The 20,088-nt window shown below is 43.5% G+C and overlaps 1 protein-coding gene across 8 annotated transcripts in view; it reads left to right on the top strand.

The window, feature by feature from the left end:
- Positions 1-20,088, top strand: part of RIC8B (RIC8 guanine nucleotide exchange factor B) — a 101,208-nt gene that overhangs the window by 44,501 nt on the left and 36,619 nt on the right. For all 8 annotated transcript variants that reach the window (XR_014781849.1, XR_014781850.1, XR_014781851.1 and 5 more), the window contains exons 5-7: positions 8,972-9,200; positions 9,870-9,965; positions 18,228-18,372. Coding sequence is in view for 3 of the 8 variants with exons in the window: in XM_084795648.1 (XP_084651774.1) it covers positions 8,972-9,200; positions 9,870-9,965; positions 18,228-18,372 (470 nt within the window). In the remaining 5 variants the exon portion in view is untranslated. The remainder of the gene's footprint in view (positions 1-8,971; positions 9,201-9,869; positions 9,966-18,227; positions 18,373-20,088) is intronic.

The raw sequence follows: 20,088 nt of genomic DNA, 5'->3' as shown, positions 1-20,088 counted from the left end.
GTTTTCTGATATTCTATATTTTTCCCCAAAGCCAGAAATCCCATTCGTTATTGATGATAAAGATACTTTAGAAAAGAGAAAAAGAGCGAGCCTGACAAGTTGTTTTCTGGTTTGTTTCTCTGTAAGTCTGCACCATTGCTTTCATCAGGGACATGAAGAAGGCAAGGCATGATGAGTGGGTTAGCTCCACGAGGCCTGGCCTCCGTTTCCAGTCTCAGCTTTCTAAGCAGCGTTCTGTTCTCAGCAGCTAGGTCATTATCGGCACTGTGATGTCCTGTTTCTATTCCGTCTGCACCGTTCCCTGAGAGTGTTTTCAGCACTCCTCCCCGGGGTCACTGCACTTACCCAGGGACTTAGGCCCCAGCCTGCATCCTTAGGCTATAGTGTGGAAGTAGACAAGGGCGGCCTCCAGGCTGCAGGAGGATGACACCAGGCTCAGTGTAAGTTGATGTAGGTGCTCAGTTCTGGTTTCTTCTGCACACTGTGTCAGCACGTGCTCACCCATGTCTTTGATCCATGCTGAGTGAATTTTTGTGTGTGGTGTACAAAATCCTCTTCTTTCATTTGTGTGTTGGATATACAGCTTCAGCTACTGTTTATTGAAAAGGCTTTCCTTTCCCTATTGCTCTCGGCACTTGTATGCACATGTACTTGTGTGTGTGTGTGTGCGCGCGCGCAGACACACACACTGGAGAGAGACAGAGAGAGTGTTTGTGTGAGTTTCTGGATTCTTTATTTATTCCCATTGGTCTGAGTATCCTCAGGCCATGTGTATACCTTTCTGCTTGAAGTAGCATAGTCAGTTTTCACGACAGGCAGCATTATCCTCCAGGCTTTCCTCTTGCAGGATCGTTCAGACTGTTCAGTCTTTTGACGTTCTATATGAGTTTAAAGGTGAGGTTTTAAAATTTTCTATAAAAGCATCAGTGAGATATTGGTAGGAATCGTCTTGAATTTAGAATATCCAACTCCTAACACTATTGTCTCCTAATCACACTTTAAATTAAATATTTGAAAATGAGCTGATTTTTATGTCCACTTATATTTATTTGTTAGTAAGCACTTAACCATGTGTTAGGCACCGGTTTAAGCTTTAGGGTTAAGAAAAGATCAAAGACCTTAATAGTTGTTTTCTAGATCTACAGTACCAGACATTAATTCCTGCCTATTGAGGACAAATTAAGTTTAAATAGATGGCTGCTGGTTACCTTAAAAATATAAGGCCGCTTTTACACTCTTGGAAATACCTTGTCTTTGTTTTGGTTTGTGGCGTTACAGTTGATTGGGCTATTGCTCCCTTTTCTCCTGTGGTTGATTTCCTAGCACCATTGGATACTAGGAGAACGCGACCTCAGTATGGTGGCTTCCACGTCAGTGGTGGACAGACTCTCCAAGTCCTTGTACACAGCGTGTGCTGTCTTCAGCAATCACATGCTAGGTTCAAGACCTGGAAGTCAAGAAAGGGCAACACTAACAGACTCTGTGGCTTGCCCAATCCCCTGTACGCCCCTGACTATCATTGGAAAGGAAATTTTCCATAGTTGGCACTAGCATTTTTGGTAGATAGTCTATGGCTCTTGAGAGAAGCATCATCATCCCAGGTGGTGTCATCCCAAGTTGTATAAATTTCTCTTAAATAAATAAATAAACAATATTTTAAGGAAAGAAAGAGAAGACCAAAGCATCCAGTCCGTTCTCCGGGAGATTCGCCAGTTAGTACGTACAGGAGTGGTGAGTCTCTCTCTCCATCCCTCCATATCAGTGAACAAGCTTGTATGAGAACAGACAGGGACATTGACTTTGGAAAGGTCAGAGAGGGAGACATTTTTGTTGTTGTTACTGGTTCTTTTCTGTCCTATTATCTGTACATTAGTTTTTCAGGTGAGAAGGGTTCTCTAGCCTGTGTGTCCCACTGAGTGCTGTTCTGAGGTGTCTTAAGGACACCCACGGCGCATGCCCAGAAAGAACCACACTAAATGGAGAGAGAAGACATAAATATTATGAAAAGTTAAACAACAATTCAAGACGAGAATAGAAAGAGACCACAAGACAGCTTGAGTCGTCTTCAGTGACTGACTCCAGTAACAGTTGCCAAAGAACAAGCTCCCTGTGGTGTGGAGTTAGGGGCTTCCTCACAGGCCTGTCCTCCGCCTCTTCTCACCCACTTCCCCACCTACCCAGTCTGTTATCTAAAGACTTACAATGTTACTTTCTTGCCTGCCTATCCCTAACCATCAGTTCATCATTTCAACCTCCTTCTCCCTCATACCCTGAGAGTCTCAACACCCCAACTCCAAGTGAGGCCTCCTCAGCCTGTGGGGACACGGCTGCACTGCACGCAGAGTTGTGCTTCAGAAAGCCAGTGTCTGCTTGTTGCTGTTACGGCTCTTCTCAGTCGCAAGGATCAAGAAGCCTTCTTCATGATTGTCATCCGTACACTTAGGACCCGTGGCCCTGCGGGGAAAGCTGTGTCCCCTGATCACTTCCTTCTTTCCTCCTCTATCCATGACTCTGCCAAACCTTACAGCCTGTCCCAGGCCCCACATAGCTCTGTCAGCTCATACCCCGCTTTTACTTAGCTACATGGCTTGGCAGCATGGGGGAGGCGGGCATGATTGCTGGAGCCCTAAAAGCCTTCAAACTGTTTCTTGGCATAGTCATAGAAGCCTTGGCTTGTCTCAGCCCTTCCTACAAGACTTCAGGGGAAAATACTATGCCGAGTGTCACGCAGGCTCCCTGCAATGGATGTGGGAGTATATTCTCACCATGGCAACATGCCAGTCGCATCCATTTCTTCTGAATGAGAACTGTCTCTCGCTGTGGAGTGTTGGATGCATCCATGGAATTAGATCTGAGGCGCTGGCCTCACTCTGACAGTATCCTCCTTCCTGTTGTCAAGCAGAGCGTTCTCATGGCACCGACCCACTCCTCCTCCTGCCTCTGGAAGCCTCCCATTCTACAAACCAGATGGCTCTGTGTTCAAATAGTCTGCCCTTCCTTTCTAGACATAGTCTGCTTACTTGGGCCTTTGCGTTCGCTCCATCTGGAAGCTTTGGAATGCTTTTTACGCAGGTGTTTGTGCGGTTGGCGCCTTCTCATCATCTAGAACTGAGTTCAGATGCAACTCGCTCAGTTAGGCCTTCTCCAGCCTCCTAATTTAGACTCGTGTATACACGTGAACATACGTGTACACATACATAAACACATCCTATCCCCATTTTCTCATTGGCTTCTCTTTTTCATGACATTTGTTACTAAAATAATATTGTGCCTTTATTTTCTTGCACGTTTATTATTTCCTTCACATTTATTATAACTTCTGAAGTTAGAAGCTTTAAAACAAAACAAAACAAAAGGTTCAGACTGCAGAGATAGCTCAGCAGTTAAGACCACATACTGCTCTTACAGAAGACCCAAATTCAGGGCCCGGCACACATTCAGGCAACTCACAGCACCTGTAACTGACTCAACTCCAGGGGATCCTTGACACCTAGGCAAGTACTCATATGTTCATATGTACATATACATACATACATACACATACATACATACTGCACACACACATGTATGTATGTGTTTGCTTACAGAACAAATTAATTGAATGGAGGGAGGGATGGATAGATGATGATCTTGCGAGCCGGTTAGCTGTAATTGGAGACTCAGGCAAGAGCTTCCCTAAGCCGTCAATCCTTTGCCAGTAGCAATCAGTTTGCTGCTGTCTGTATCTGTTCTTGTTTCTTGCCGGCCTCAGACATTAAGTGGCTCTCTTCCTGTACAGTGCTAGCTTCACACCTCTGCTTTTGCCTCCTGAGACCTTGTTCTAGCATTACCTCCCCTTCTAGGTCTTTGATCTCCTTGAGTGTCCCCGAATACGAATATGCTGAGAGCGATCTCGTTTGTAGGAGAACGATAAGTCCTTAGGAAAACTCTTATCCCGGGGCTGCACGGTGACTCGGTGGGTGAGACACTACCCTCTCAAGCCTGCAGCCAGTCATGTAGTGCACAGCTGCCTGGAGCTGTAGCTCCCGAGTTCCAACACCCTCTTCTGGCCCCTAGGGCACCCACCACCACACACACTCGCTCGCATGCACACACACGTATGCACATACACACATAATCCCCCAAACCTACGTGGTGGAAGGAGAGAATTGGCTCATGTAAGTTGTCCTTTAACTTCTATTTCAAGTGCACACATGCACGCACACACACACACACACATACACACACACGCGAGCGCGCGCACACACACACATGCAAAATAAATAAGATGTAATACTTTTTTTAAACTTTATCCCTCAGAGCTGTTATTATATTTGTTATATTCCCTTTACAACAATTGTTTTTAGCATTCCCTGTAACATTGGTCTCCAGAGGTTTTGATCATCTCTCAGCTTAGTAGGAATCCTTTTTGAACACACCCTCAAGTGTGTTTATTTATATGTAAATTATGTTCATACATAGCCATTTTATGTAAAATAAATCATGAATTCTATATAAAAATAATAAAGGGGACAATAAAGTAATTTTTAAAGTAAAATTTAAAGTTAACCTACCACAAACTTACTATATTCTTGGTTACCAGCTTTTTCTGTATATTTTACACATTTGGCATTCAGATGTGTTGCTACTTGTGATGGCTTTTTTATTAGCTCCTTTCGCAGGGTACATTGCATGTATCAGGCAAAAATGATCAGTAACACAATGGATATAAGCTCATATTTTTAAAGTTCCATCTTTAAATTTTAAACTTTCTTATTTCTGTTTTATCTATTAGATGAAGTCTCACTATAATATAACCCTGGCTGGTCTCCAGCTGGGAATCTTGCCTCAGCCCCCTGTGTGCCAAGATCATGCCTGTTTAATTTACAACTAAAAATAAAAATTATGTCTGGGTGTGTATATGAGGTGAGGGTATGTGTGCAAGGGTACTCATGTGGAGGCCAGTTTTGTGGAGGTGGTTTTCTCTTTACCCAGGGACCAGCCTCAGGTTGGAAGGTCTATACTGCAAGCACCTTTACCCTCTAAGCCATCTCCCTGTCCCAATTTTCAAAATCTTAAAACAAATTTCTAGTGGTGCATTTTTGTAATCCCGGCACTCGGGAAGCAGAGGTCATTGTCAGTCAACTTAGAACACAGGATAAACAAGCGCATAGACCTTGATTTTAGTAATGACTTGTTGGTGCGACACCAGAAGAACAGACAACAAAGGCAGGGACAGCTAGGTGGGAATTCATCAAACTGAAAACCTGCAGTGCACAGGAAACTGCCAAAGTGAAGACATACCTGTGCCACTGGAAGCTATCTACAGGCATCCCCTTCTTCCTGTCTGGTCAAGGTTAGCATCTAAAGTATACATTGGGAACTTTTTTGCTTTCTCTTGCTTTTGATACAGTGTCTTGCTTTGTAGCTCAGGCTAGTCTTGACCTCACTATTTAGCCTAGGTCAGCTTTAGTCTGAGTGCTAAGAATGTGGGCGTGTGCTACCATACCCAGCACAGGATTCTTATAGCCAAGAAAAAAGAGAAAGGGAAAGGAGAAGGGAGGGGAGAGGAGGGAGGAGGGGCGCAGGAAGGCAAGAAGGAAGAACAAAGGATCTGAATAGACATTTCTCTCAAGAAGACATGCATATGAATGTTTAGCATTACTAATCTTCTGTAAAATGCAAATCAAAACCTTAAGATTCCCCTCACATCTGTTAGAGTGGCTGCTCAGAAAGCAGCACAAAGCTAGGGTGTGGAGAAGGGAGAATCCTTGCACACTGGCAACAATGTAAATTAATATAGCCATTGTGGGAAATAGTATGGAAGTTCTAAAAATTGAAAATAGACGTGCCATTTGCTCCAGCAAGCACACTGATGGGTGGATATCCAACAAAAGCAAAAATCATCGTCCCAAAGAGATACCTGCACACTCGTGTTCCTCACAGTGCCACCCACAATGTCAAGGACGACCACGTAATTCCTGTCAGTGGATAAATAGATACAGAAAGTAGGAAGAGAAGAGAAGGATAGAGCCGGGGTGGGGGCGGGGAGGTGGGGGAGGGGGGGGAGGCAAGCTAAGTGTCTAACAGTAGATAAGTGGGTCCATGTGGGAAGTGTGTGCGCGTGTAACAGAAGAGCATTAGACCTTTAGAAAGAAAGAAATCTCATCGCTTTCAAGAACGTATGTAGATGTAGAAGATACTATGACAAGTTAAGTAAACCAGACACAAAAGGTCAAATACTGCAAGATCCCCCTTTAATAATCTAAAAAGAGAAACTCGTAGGGCCAAGTAGTAAGATAGAGGTGAGGAAGGCCCGGGGGGGAGGGGCGCGGGAGTGCTGTCATCAGGCAGAGGCGCAAGGTTTGTAGTTCTGACTCAGTGTTGCTGTACAGCAGAGTCTATAGTTAACAATATGGTAGTATGTATTTAACATCAGTTAAAAGGGTAGATCGTAAGTGCTCTTACCACAAAAGAAAAAAAGTAAGCCATGTCTTTTTAAATAAATAGAGAGAATAGGGGAATCTTTAGAAGATCTTGGTATTTGTTTCTCCTGGCTTTCTTTCCAAGCTTGAAAATACACATGCAAGACTCAAATGTAAAGAAAATATATTTGATTATTTGATTGTAAGATGTGTTACTTGATTGGTTCGAGCCGTTAACATGCTTCTTGCTGTCATCTGGCATTTGTTGAGTTCCCCAATTGATGGAAGACTAGATTTGAGGTTGTCATCCCCTTCCCACAGCTAACAAGCCTTTAATCAAGGCACAGAGGAGCTCTAAGTAAGCCTTGCTTTTGAATCTGCGTATTAGGAGGGGGCTGGGCGCAGGAGCTGGAGGATGTCACGGCACAGTGATTAATGGTCCCTAGGAACTGAAAAGGAGAGTAATATACACAGCATTTCTACCCCCTGGAGTAGGAATGCAAACACCATTGTGCAAAGCTGTGCATCGTCACTGACTTCCTGGTAGCTGGAGAATCTCATGCACTCTTCTACCACAAATAAAACTGTCAGAGAAGTGACAGAGCTCACAAGGCTGACCGTCCTACTTAAAAAGAATAGCTCAAACACAGTGAGCCAGAAAATTAATTTTGTAGCTGATTGAGAACTGAGTTGTTTAATAAGAAATGAGAAAATTGGGACTTTTCTTGAAAAGCCTCAAACACCCAAATATCTGTTGATTCCAGCTCTACATTTGGTTTCTTAAGTGTGCCGAATTCCTGGAAACCCCTGCTTAGAGCGATCTAAAGGAGAAGCATCTCTTTGTAATGGAGTGACATCTATTTGGCCTGGTCTGTGATCGATTTAGAGGACCACACTGCTGATGGTCTCCAGAGATGGTTGTCTTGTGTGTAGGGAGAACCCTAGCGTTGCAGAATGGCTTGTACCATTTCAGAAAGTAGTTCTTAGGTAAAGCTCTTTCTCTCTCTTCTCCCCAGTGACTCTGTGGTTTTTAATAATAACCCTTTTCCAAATGCTAAGTGAGAAGCAAGCCATTTTAAATTATAAGTAAGGAACTGTGGAAGCCTACAAAAAAAAAATCTAAAGTTTGTGTGAAAAGTGGTGGTTTAACTGCCTTTGGGTGTCACAAACGACAGGAGAGTGTGTGACAGTAACAGTAGCTTCACTGAGGACAGCAGTAACATACTTTAGCGGAAAACCGTCTATTCACAAAAATTGTTAAATTGTTTGTTGCCCACAGTTCATATTATTTTTATTCCCACTAACTTTCTGCATTGTCTGATTTGTATTGGATTTTTTAAAAAATTATTTTCTATAATATAAAAAGAGTGAAATATTGATTCATGGAAATAAAGCCATACTTCAAAGTAAAAAGAAAGAAAAACCTTTGCACTCTTTTTCTATTTGTCTTGTTTTTTAGAGTGTCACTATAAATTACATCTTAAATTGCTGTGATCTAAATTAAGACAGCATCAGATGGATTAAGCCCTGACTTTGGTTTCCAAGTGGTTACACTTTTCAACTGTATTTGCAAGAGTTTATTTTTAGTCAGGCTGTGGTTATTTTTAGACTCGCTTCTGTGTCACTAGGAAATGTGATGCCTGTCTTTCCATTGTTGTTTATCAGGAAGTCCTGGGGTACAGGCTGTTGAGATCAACTCACACTGGAATGCTGCCTCTTCTGGCAGATAAAAATATGAAATATACGTGGAGGAAAACATACATATTGACAGTATGCCTATTTGTACTAAATCTCTATTATTATTTTAACCTCTTCTATACTGAGCAGTAGACCGAGGTTTTTAGAGAATGCCAGAAATACAAGGTTGGGGTTCCCCCTGCTGGCGTGCATCCCGGACTCCTGAACAGACCTTGGAAAAGCAGAAAGGCCTGGGAGAGAGATTAGAAACAGCAGTGCTGGCTTCTTTCAAGAGACCTGATGACAGAGAGGGGAAACAGGGCACCACTTCTTTCCCCCTGAAAATGTCACATAAAAAAATTGGTTGATTTAAACATTGTATTTTATACATTAGAGAAAACAAATCTTAACACTACAGTACTATACTACAGTACAATACTACATTGCTTTTGAATGCTGCTGCCTCTATGATAAGCTGCTTATACACACTGCTTCTCAAGTGCTTTATGTTGTAACCTAAGGAATAATAAACCAGCGGATCCACAAAAGGAGTTCATTCCCCTGAAGAAAGTGCAGAGCGGGCATTGTCACAGTAAATTAAAGCGCTCGCATTACAGCCGACAGATTCCTGTTTTAGCATTTCAGAGGGTGACGTGACATCCTGTGATTGTGTCTGCCCATTTACCATTGCTGCTTTTCAATTTGCCATGTGTATGTTTGAGACCGTTCTTTATTTTCCTTCGTAAATGCCAAGTAATATTAATGGCTCATTTTGAAAAAGAAAAATTTTAATTGACTCCTAAAAGTCACCTCTGAACTTTGTATTATGTTTGCATTTTAAAAGCCTATTCAATCAAATTAAAATATTGTATTTTCAAATTGCCTTTCAGTAATGCCGTCAACCTTTTAAGCAATGTTCCAGTCTCTTGTTTGGATGTTCTCATTTGTCCATTAACCCATGAAGAAACAGCCCAAGAGGCGGCGACTCTGGATGAACCGCCCAGTGATAAAACAGCCGAGGAAGACCCAGCTTTAAAGAGCAGTACCATGGTATACAATGGCATGAATATGGAGGCCATTCAGGTCTTGCTCAGTTTTATGGAGAAGAGAATTGACAAGGTAAGGTGCTAGAGTGAAGGCCGGGTGTGCCGGCAGAGAGGCAGGTCACACGGCGTGCGCTCCCATCGAAGCTCGCTGTGTAGACTTGGCATGCTAGATAGCTTTACTTTAAAAGTATTTTATCATAATAATGAGGAATGGGCAGAAACCAAGTGAGTTTATTTAATGTTGAAAATTGCATTTTTACAACACCAAATTTATAACTCGTGTCTGAAAGTAAAGGAAAGGGTATTAACTGCTTTGCATAGCTACTTTGTAAATGTTAAAGTAAAAACTAACCTACTCTAAAATGGCATCTTCAAAAGTGTTTCCCCTTCAGTTTTCTCTAGTCCGTCACTCAGTTTCTCTGGCAGATGTGTTGAAAGGCAGCAGTGTAGCATAGATGGATCTGAAAAGCTGTTGCTTCACTGAAGCACATTAGCTGCGCTGGTGTAAACCCAAGAAAACATAGGGGAAAAAAACCAGAAAAGACAAATATAGATAGTAAAATAAAGATAGTTTATGGAAATATTATTTAAAGTAAAGCCTTGGTATCATAAGCTGTATCCTCCCATCGCTCCTCTTCCCTCCCCTGAAAAAGAAAAAAAGTCTTCGTATTCTCAGGTTACGTGGAGGAGAGCCACACCCTTAGGAACTGAACTAATATGGCATGCATGGTTTTCTTTATAGGGAAGCAGCTATAGAGAGGGTCTAACTCCAGTTCTCAGCTTATTAACAGAATGTTCCCGAGCCCATCGGAACATCCGAAAATTTCTCAAAGATCAGGTAATTGCTTCCATCTTAAAGTTAAAACTTTGTATATATGTTGTTAACATAGAACTAATAAATTCTCATGATAGTTCTCTTTCAGAAAGTCAGAAACCTCCCAGACAGAAATAAATGATCTTGTGTACGTTGTTACTCATTCATTTACCCAGTAAATGTTTCCTGAGGTCTGTCACGTGCTGTTTGTTAAACACTGCTCTGAGTGCTCAGCCCCGTGAGGGTTTCACTCTTACAGGCTGTACCTTATAGGAGATTTTTTTAAAAAGCTGTGTAAGAGTAGGGCGTGATGAGTGTCCTACAGTCGGGGAAAGCAGGGACGGAAAGGAGGGTTGAGGTACAGGAGCAGGTCCTTAAAGAGGTGAGAGCGAGCAGAAGGTTGCGTAAGAAACAAGTGTCTCTGAGAATGCTGAGAAGACTCCGTCAGAGAGAAAGCGTTTAGGGTGCTCAGATGTGGAGCTTTAGGGTGCTTAAGAGGAAGGAAGAAGGCAACCAGTGTGACTAGACAGAAGACTGAAGGGAGAGACTGTCAGTGCAGTGAGAGAGGACACAGGGCTGATGACAAGGTTGGAGAGCACTTTGGATTCTCTCTAAATAAGACGAGAGAACACTGGAATGTTTCCAGGGGGAGTGAGAGGACCCCATGTGTGTTGAAAACATTTCAAGCGCTGTGGGTAGGAGAGCAGAGTGGAGCCTGAGTGGACGGCTGCCACAGTACCTAGTGAGAGCGTCCTGAAAACGACCGAAGGGGGTAGATGGTGGTACAGTCGTGGCCAGCTCACACAGTGCACTGATAGATTGGGCCATACGCTGAGAAGAAGCGATAAGCTTTGAGCCTTTTAGATTCTGTCTTAAACTGAAGACTTTGACAGTAGTGGACTCCCTAAAATTTCAGTTTCAAATATCTTCTTTAAGTGCCCCTTAGTGCTTTCTTCCGGCCTGTCTCACCCCGTGGACACTGTGCCTTTCTTGTCGCTCCTCTGCACCCTCAGCTCTCTCCAGCCGAGGCACGCTCTTCCACACTTCATGACTGTAGTCACTGCTTTCCAGACAGCAGGAACTGTGCTCCTTCTCAGTCTGCCCATTTTGAAAACAAAATAAAACAAAACAACAAAATGGTTCACTCAGCCTTCTATCTACTGTGGGCTGCTACTGAGCACTTGAACTGACCAGTGTCCCTTAAATTTAAGGCCACCAACACCAAGTGGCTTCCCGGCATACTCCAATACATTTTAGGCTCCTTTTTCTTCAAACAAAATCCCATGTAGCCCACGCTGTCCTCAGACTCACTATACAGCTGAGGAGGGCCCCAGCTGCTGATCCTCATGCCACTGCCTCAGAGTGCTAGGGTTATGTGTGTGCACTACTGCACCGAGTGTATGCAGTGCTGGAGCTCCATCCCAGGACTCGGCATGCTAGGCGAGCCCTCTGCGGACAGAGGAGGTACATGCACTGCATGCAAGTTTCCACCTTCTTGAAACTCTGGCTTCATTTGGTTCTTGGGACACAGTAGAGACCTTTGCTGGCCAGCTTCCCAATCCTAAATGTTTGCGTGCCTAAGCCAATGCATCTTGTGCCTTCTTCTCCTCCCTTGCTGCTCACACTCCAATGTAGTGATTGCAAACATATCTATATGCTGATGGTTCCCAGGTATGGATGCTGAAGTTCAAACCTGAGCCAGCCTCAGATCCCTGACGTTCATGATGAGCCGCTCATGTTGACTCTTGGCTATGTCGTGGTTTTCCTCTGGTACAGCCTAAATTGACACCATAACCTCCCACCTCCTTTCCTGGTTCTTCTTCTTTTCCCATGCCACTACTAGCACCATACTTTATTTCACTGGCCATTTATAAATTAATCCAGGCCATTTGGTCAATGGTGAAAGTTAAGTAGGCACCTTACTGTGTATCAAGCACATGAATAATGCTGATAAAAGGCCCCAGAAAGCAGGAACTTGTTACTTTAACACAGATACCTTAAAAGCATGGTCCCTGTTTCAGCAAGATAAACTAGCCAGCTCAGCTTGTTTAAAAGTTTGATTCGTTTAAGGCATTCTACCTTCACTAGAAGAACTTGATAAAGAATATCAAATGAAAAGATTTAATGGGGCTGGAAAGATGGCTCAGGTAAGGGCACTAGTTGCTCTTCAGATGACCCAGGTTCGATTATCGGCACACATCTGTCTGTAATTCCAGTGCCGTCTTCTGGTCCCACAGGCACCGCATGCACACCGCGCCTGGCCTACATGGACATCTTGCACAGACAGACATGTAGGTAAAACACCCATACACATAAATTAAAAGATATACTTCTTTTTAAAAGAAAATATTTGATTTTCTTTGTTTTTATGTGTTAATAAAAGGAAGATGAAGCTTCAAGTAAACTGTCTATGCTTACTTTTTCTAATAAGTTAAAGGACCCTACTTGTTAGCCACATACTGTGTAGATGCATGGCAGGACAGGGAAATGCATAACTGTAATGAAATCCCTAGGGCAGGACATTCTGAAGACTACTGCGGGGGTGGGGCTGAGGGGGTCTCACCATTCTGGAGGCCCAAGGCTGAGAGATCGAGTCCAGTGATAGCCCTCTTACTGCCGTCCCAAGGGCATGCAGGGCTTCACATGGCACATTAGTTACACTGCTTGTTGCTGGGACGAAATCCCTGACAGAAGCAACTTAAAGGAGGAAGAACTTAGCCTGGCTCATGGTTTAAGGGCATGGTCCACCGTAGTAGGGAAGGCATGGTAGCAACAGCAGCTTCAAGTTGTGACATAAGGCATATAAGCTGATGGTTCATATTTCATTGTAGCATCCCTTCAAAGGTACAGAATGGAGGCAACCTGTCTGAAAACAGTAACAGGTGGCTGGGGTGGTGGCCCAGTGGGTAAGAACGCTTGCTAGATAACCACGAAGACCTGAGTTCAAATCCTCATTACCCTCATAAAAAAGTTAGGCATGGCCATGCGTGCCTGTAACTTCAAGCTACAGGTGCTTAAGACAGGAAGAATGGTGAGGATTAGTGGCCTAGCTGTGGGTGCACTGAGAGACCCTGTCTCAAGGGAATAAGGCAGAAAAATGATAAACAGGATGCCCAGTGCCCTCTGGCATCCATGTACATGCCTGCATGCAGGTACGCACACAATAACAGCAAAAAGTACAAGGTTTCAGAGAGCAAGGCAAATTTCTTCATCTTTAAAAAAAAAAATGACTATTTCTTCCAGTATACAGCGATGGCACAGCTACTAGGTATATATTTCCATCCCAAAAGAAAAGCAGAAGTGGGGAATGGGCTCAAAGGTCCAGGGAGGGTCAGTGGGAGTGGGACCTCTAAAAGTTTGGCATCTAGGGCTGGGCGTGGTGGCACACACCTTTAATCCCAGCACTTGGGAGGCAGAGGCAGGTGGATCGCTGTGAGTTCAAGGCCAGCCTGGTCTATAAAGTGAGTCCAGGACAGCCAAGGCTACACAGAGAAACCCTGTCTCAAAAACCAAAAAAAAAAAAGTTTGGCATCTTAAGCACTCTATAGTCTCCTACAGTTTTGCTGGACATTGCCCAGATGACTGCTTGCTACTGTCCATGGCTTTTCTGAGCTGACATGTTGCTGCTCACCCTGTGTTCCTTAGGTCCCAGTTAGGGCACCACTCCAGCATCTCCCCTGTGTGTCATCCCACCAGACACTCGTGGCAGGGGCTCTGAGCCCGGTGCATATTTCTGCTTGGCCTTCTTTGAAGTCTTGGTTGTCACCATCAAGACCTCATGAGCCTTCGCTCTGCACACCTGCAGAACCAGCGCCGTGTAGGTGGCTGAAGAGCCTACCTCTCATAGGAACTCTGCTTCTGCCTGCTTGAGCCACTGCTGCAGCCAGCGAACGCTGCTGGTTGAACACAGGGAAACAAATCCTGAGGTGGTCTTGGATAGTAAGCCAGTAGAGAGCGCCCTGGACTCAGTCCCTGAGACAGTGCTATCCTGAAAGGTGTCTTGGCCTGTGCTGAGGGGTGGAGCATGGCCTAGAAGATTGAGGAGATGGCCTGAGGCTTTTATGTAAACCTCACAATTAGCATTCTTGCTGGTCTCTAACAGTCTCTCTTCCTACCTTCCCTAGCCATACCCTTAGCCACTTTTCCTGTTTCTTCCTTGGGTAAGCTGCAAGTTTTATGAGTCTTCCATTTCCTTTTGCTTCCAACACTTACTCTAAATCTAACAGTAGCCAGTAACACTAACATCATAACCCAAATGGTTTATTGTTTTGAAATTTTCTCTGGCCAAATAAACTAGTCCAGCACTCCTAACTTCAGCCTCTGCAGTCCTAGGACATGGAGCCAGTGTGGTCAGATTCTTCATGACCGTGTAATAGTGATTGCCTCCCCCCCCCCCCCCGTTCCCATCAGTGTCTCATTCCCATCCAAAATTAGCTCCCTAGCTTCTTCCTTTTCTGAGCCCTTAGCAAAACTTCCAATTATACTGTTCCCAGCACTCGAAACTTTGTAGCCTGTTCCTCCAAATAGTCCTAACCTCTTCTAGTCATCCAGTTCCAAAGCTGCCTCCCCATTTTCAGGTATAGTTATAGTAACAACCCTACTCTGGTACCAATTTCCTATGTCAGTCTGCTCATCACTAGTATATGGAAATACCTGGGGCAGCCTAACTTTATAAAGCAAACAGATTTTCTTTAGCCCTGGAGATTTTAGAGTAAGGCACTGGCATTGGCTTTGCTCTGGTGAGGACTGCATGACATGTGACAGAAACACATATGCAGGAGCAAGGGGTCACATCTCACAGCAGAAAGCCAGTGTGAGCTCACCCTAGGCATGTTTGCCCCAACACGGCCCCAACCCCTGTTGTTCAACTGCTTCCTGACTCCTAGTGCTAATTCTAACTCAAAGACATGACTTCCTCTCTTCCTCTATCTCCCTCCTATCAGCTGCCAAAATATACAGCTTGTCTGTCCTGTTGTTTTTCTTTCAAACTCTTAATAAAATGGCCCTTGGACTTCAAAGAAAGGAAAGGAAGGGTGGAGGGAGAAGAAGGAACGAGAAGGAAACAAACTTCTAGAGAGGATGCGCTGTGCATAGTGCTCAAGAAAGGCAGACTTGACATAGCATGTGGTCCAGGGTGTGGCTCATTGGTGGAGCATGTGCATGCCATTCAGAAGGCCATAAACTCAATCTCTAGCACCAAGGGGCACATGACAGATCATTAGCTTTGATACTACTATAGCTGAAGTCTAGCTACTTACTATACATAGTAGCAACCACCTTATTAAATTCAACTCATGCATACGCAAAGGAAATTGGCCTTGAGTGCTCTTGTGTTTGAGCGATTACAAATGAAAACAGTGGAAATTTACTGACCCAGGTTGTATTGATCTAGAGACTTAAAGAAGAGATACTGTGTTTGAAAGAGAAACTGGATACAACTTATGAAAAAATTGTTGGGGTATATAATGTAAGAAGAGATACATGTGTCATTTAGGAGTGACAACAGAGTATTAAATCTTTAAGAGACCAAAAAAAAGTAGCTGACAAATTTTTGCATGCTAACCTTTGTCTGTAGTTGTACACACTGAATATTATTACGGTAGATGCATTCTGTAGAAACCACCTGCCTAGTGTCTCAGCCTTCTAGAAACAGGAATTACACCTGGTAGAACTGACTCAGTCAAATAAGAATGTGTTCTGCAATGACATTATGCCTTCCATTCTGCTCCACCCTCCTAGAGATACTTATATATGGACCTTATGAGCAGATTCCTTGTCCGGCATTTTTGTCTCTATGTTTTAATTTATAAGCTATATTTCCAGTACCTGTATTTCCTGGTATATTCACTGTGGAAAAAGAGATGGAAGAGGGAAAGTTAGTTAACTGTGTCAAATAAATGCTGCCTGTCTACAGTCTGTACAGGTGCACAGTAAATCGTTCTTCAGCTGTGCAGCGTGCCTCGTTTCCTGGCTCAAGGCCTGTTACATAGAAGACCCTTGCTGTGGTTTGGGTGTAGTTTCTCTAAGAACATGTGTTAGAGACTTGATGTCCCCAGAGTGGCAGTGGTGGGCGGTGATGTGGAACTTTTGAGAAGAATGGCCTCATAGGAAGTCCACAGGGGGCACTGCTTCAGCCAGATCAGGGTTGTTCCTGTGAGGCCCTTCAGCTCACTGGAGCTGGCCTGACCCTTGAATCACTCTCTGGCTTTCTGCTTATGTGTATGTGATTCCTTTCTCCCTACAAACACCCACGCCTCTGTGACACCATCCTCAGTTAGGCCCTCAACAGCAATAGAACCAGGGGATAGGATCACCTGATCTTGGGCTTTAAATCTCCAGGACTGTAAACTAAATAAAACTCTCTTCTTCATAAAATTAGCATACCTTGAATATTTTCTTATGGTAACAGAAAATGGATCGATATGCCATCTATTGAAAATCACTTCCCTCTAAATCAACAAATATTTATTGGATACATATAATATTCCAGGGACCAGGAAAAAGATTAATAAAGAAAGAGAGAAAACTGTCCCTATGGAACTTTTTTTTTTTTTTGATTAGGATAAGCATTAGGGTTAGCAGAGATGATCAGAAAGCAGGACACATCCCAGAGCATGGATGTGTGCTTCATAAGAGTCACAGAATGCACTTTAGTGGAAAGAGGCACACAGTAAATACTATGCCAAGTGGTTGGAGTGTGAGGAGGATTGTAGAAGACTAATAATGGGAGGTGGGAAAGGAACAGTAAAGAGTTAGTGGGGGCGAGGTCAGGGAATATTTTCTGTAAGTGACAGTTGCACAGAGAACCACAGGGAGAGACAAAGGTGGCAGTGGTGGGGTGGGAAGCATCTGTTATTGTAGCTAGCAGAGAAAAAAATACCTGGTGAAGAAAGGTCATCTCTTCCCCCAAATGCTTGAATCTATAAATATTTTAGATTTATAATATTTTAGATTTGGGGGGGTCTACATAAGATATTTTGTAGTGGGATACCAAATATAAATATGAAAATTTTCATGTTTTGTATATACCTGATATTCAGAGCTTTAAGATAATTTATACATTTTTAGCATACCTTCACTTAACCTCTTTCATGAAATTCATTTCCCTTGTCACATACAATTTCTATTTGTGACATCATGTCACCACTCAAAGGTTCCAGATTTTGGAGTTAGGAATATTCAACCTGAAATAGCCGTTTTAATTATAAAATTAAACAACTAAAAAACATAAATACAGATTTTTTAAAAATTAAATCTTGCATATGGTGCTAGAATTAAAAGAATTAGGAAGTCAGTATGGTCAGGCACTGTGGCGCACACCTGTAATCCCAGCACTCGGGAGGCAGAGGCAAGTGGATTGCTGTGAGTTCGAGGCCAGCCTAGTTTACAAAGTGAGTCCAGGACAGCCAAGGCTACACAGAGAGACCCTGCCTCAAAAAAACAGCAAAAAACAAAAACCAAACAAAGTCAGTATGGCTTGAGCTCTGAGGAAGTATGGGAAAGAATGGGAAACCATGGGTGTTGGTGCGTATGGGGAGGTGTGTGTGTGTGTGTGTGTGTGTATGTGTGTGTGTGTGTGTGTATGCATGCACACGTCTGTACAGGGCAGAAGACAGGACAACCTAAGGGGTTGATTCTTAGACACCATCTACACACTCCCCCCCCTCCCTCCCTGTCCTGAAGCTGGCCAGCTAGGCAGGGCTGGCAGGCAGCAAGCTCCAGGAACCCTCCTGTCTGCACTTGCCCCCATGCTAGGACTGCAAGCCCACGCCTGGTTGTTTTCTGAGTACTGAGCTCAAGTCCTCACGCTTACACAGAAATTGCCTCACTGGCTTTTACTCTTCCCTTTTTGTCTCTGGAGTCAGTCTTGCTCTGAGGGGCTAAAGCAAACTTTGAGGTCTTCTCCTCCTCTCTAAGCCTTCCATGCACGTGGATCCTAAGCCTCTGTGCTATCACACCCAGCAAGAAAGAGGAATGTGACAGACTTTTGAACTCATTTTTGCTGGACACCAGCAACACTGCAGGTGCTGAGATAGCCAGATGACACGGAAGACATGTTTCTGTCCAGACAGAACCTTAGTGCACACATGTGATTATGTGAGGCCTGGTTATTGTTGGCGATGCTGAGGGCTTATTTCATTTTATTTGGAAGTAACAGTTATTTGTACTTGTAACTCTTATTCAAAACTAAGTGTAGTTTTTCTTAAGACTGACCAGTTGCATGGTGCCATTCTCATGTACCCCAGGACCCTTGATTAATGATTTTTTTTTCATTTATGCAATCAGGTTTTACCACCATTGAGGGATGTGACAAATCGACCGGAAGTTGGCTCAACTGTGAGAAATAAGCTGGTGCGCCTCATGACACATGTTGACCTTGGAGTCAAGCAAATTGCTGCTGAGTTCCTTTTTGTCCTTTGCAAAGAGAGAGGTAGGTTAAACTCTGTTTGCCTTATGCTTCTTATCATATGGAGGAAATGTGAAAAAATGTCCTGGTGGGTATAGTATTTTACTCCAGTCTTTGCAGAGCTGTCTACTTACCTGTTAAGAGCGGCTGTGCAGATGACAGGGAGTAATAATCTTACAGCCTTGTTGTATGCTCGCGAATTCCTTAGGCAATGCAGAAAACACACTTTCCAAACACACAGGCAGCTAAACTTTGTCCTGTGTATATTTAACCCAGACCTCAAAGCATCTCAGGCTTGGGAACCGTTGTATCCCAGCAACCACATGGTGGCCTCCAGCCATCTGTAATGAGATCTGGAGTCATCTTCTGGTGTGCAGGTATGCATGTAGGCAGAACACTGTATACATAATAAATAAATCTTTTGAAGAAGAAGAGGAAGAGGCGGCGGAGGAGGAGGAAATAGAAATCGTCTGCCTAGTAGATCAGACGCTGCTGTTTTAGTGACCAGGTGCAGTTCTCATTTGGTCCCTCTAATTCTTCTTAAAATTGCAGTGAACGTTTGATTTCCTCACTGAGTCCTTCAGGCTGTTATCACAGAATGTTACCTGTTTAATATACTAGATAAAAGTCCAAAAGTCTATTAAGACCTGGCCAGTGATAATATCATTTCTTCTTGTTTATTAATATCTTTGTACAAAAACCACTGAAACATAGGGGAGGGGAATAAAGGGAAAATGGGAGGGAGGGAAGAATGGGAGGATACAAGGGATGGGATAACCATTGAGATATAACAAGAATAAATTAATAAAGTTAAAAAAAATAAAAGAAAAAAAACAAAAACCACTGATTTTTATCTCACTTTTTTGGAAGAATCTTAGTTTTGAGAGATAATTCAGAGATGAAAACACTCCTCTCAAAATATTTATTTTTCACTTCTGGGAATTGAACTAAGGGTCTCACACGTGCTAGTCAATTGCCCTCAAAAATCCTAAATCTTCTCTTCTCTTAAACCTCATTACCTGACTTTCTAGTTCAGCCACTTAAGTTCCTGTAAAGATGGTACATTATTAGCAATATAATTGAAGTGTTATTATAGTGTTGATAACAGCTTTCAGACGTGACAGTTGTCATGTGCTTGACATCCTGTGCTTAAACCCACTCAATTCCCGCCAGGACCCTGGGAAGGTAATACACTTCACTTTCATCTTCTTGAACTTTTAACTTGTGTGATCTGAGAAAAGATTGATCTGCGTCTTGTAGTCAGGTGCTTATCATAGTTCCTTACGTGTGCTGCCAAAATAGTGGCTGAGTGAGTCTGTTTTTCTTAGATCCAAAATGAGCTATATGGAGACTGGGGATACGGGTTCGTCAGTAAGTGCTTACAGAATAACCTGAATTGGAAGGAAGGAAGGAAGGAACGAAGGAAGGAAGGAAGGGCCTCAGCTATTGGTCCCACCTTCTGCCCTGTTGTAAGAGTCTCTAGTGTGTAAAGTGACAGAAGGAAACTGACCCTTTGCAACAGAGCGCTGCTTGGAGAACAGAAGGCTGCAGGGGTTGGAGAGGAGCCACAGCTGCTGAGCCGCAACCCAGTGCTGCTTAAGGAACTGTCAGTTCCCCTCCCTCCACTGCTCCCTGCTCCTTATCTTCTCCCTGCTCCCCCAGATCCACCCCCCTCCGTCTCCCATCAGAAAAGAACAGGCCGCCAAGAGAGCAATCAGACATGACAAAACAGAACGTTGT

The sequence above is a fragment of the Acomys minous genome, assembly GCF_964271855.1.
Source record: "Acomys minous genome assembly, chromosome: 9".
Taxonomy (NCBI): domain Eukaryota; kingdom Metazoa; phylum Chordata; class Mammalia; order Rodentia; family Muridae; genus Acomys; species Acomys minous.
Note: the sequence above shows the minus strand (reverse complement) of the source record. Positions and strands in the feature narration are given on the sequence as shown.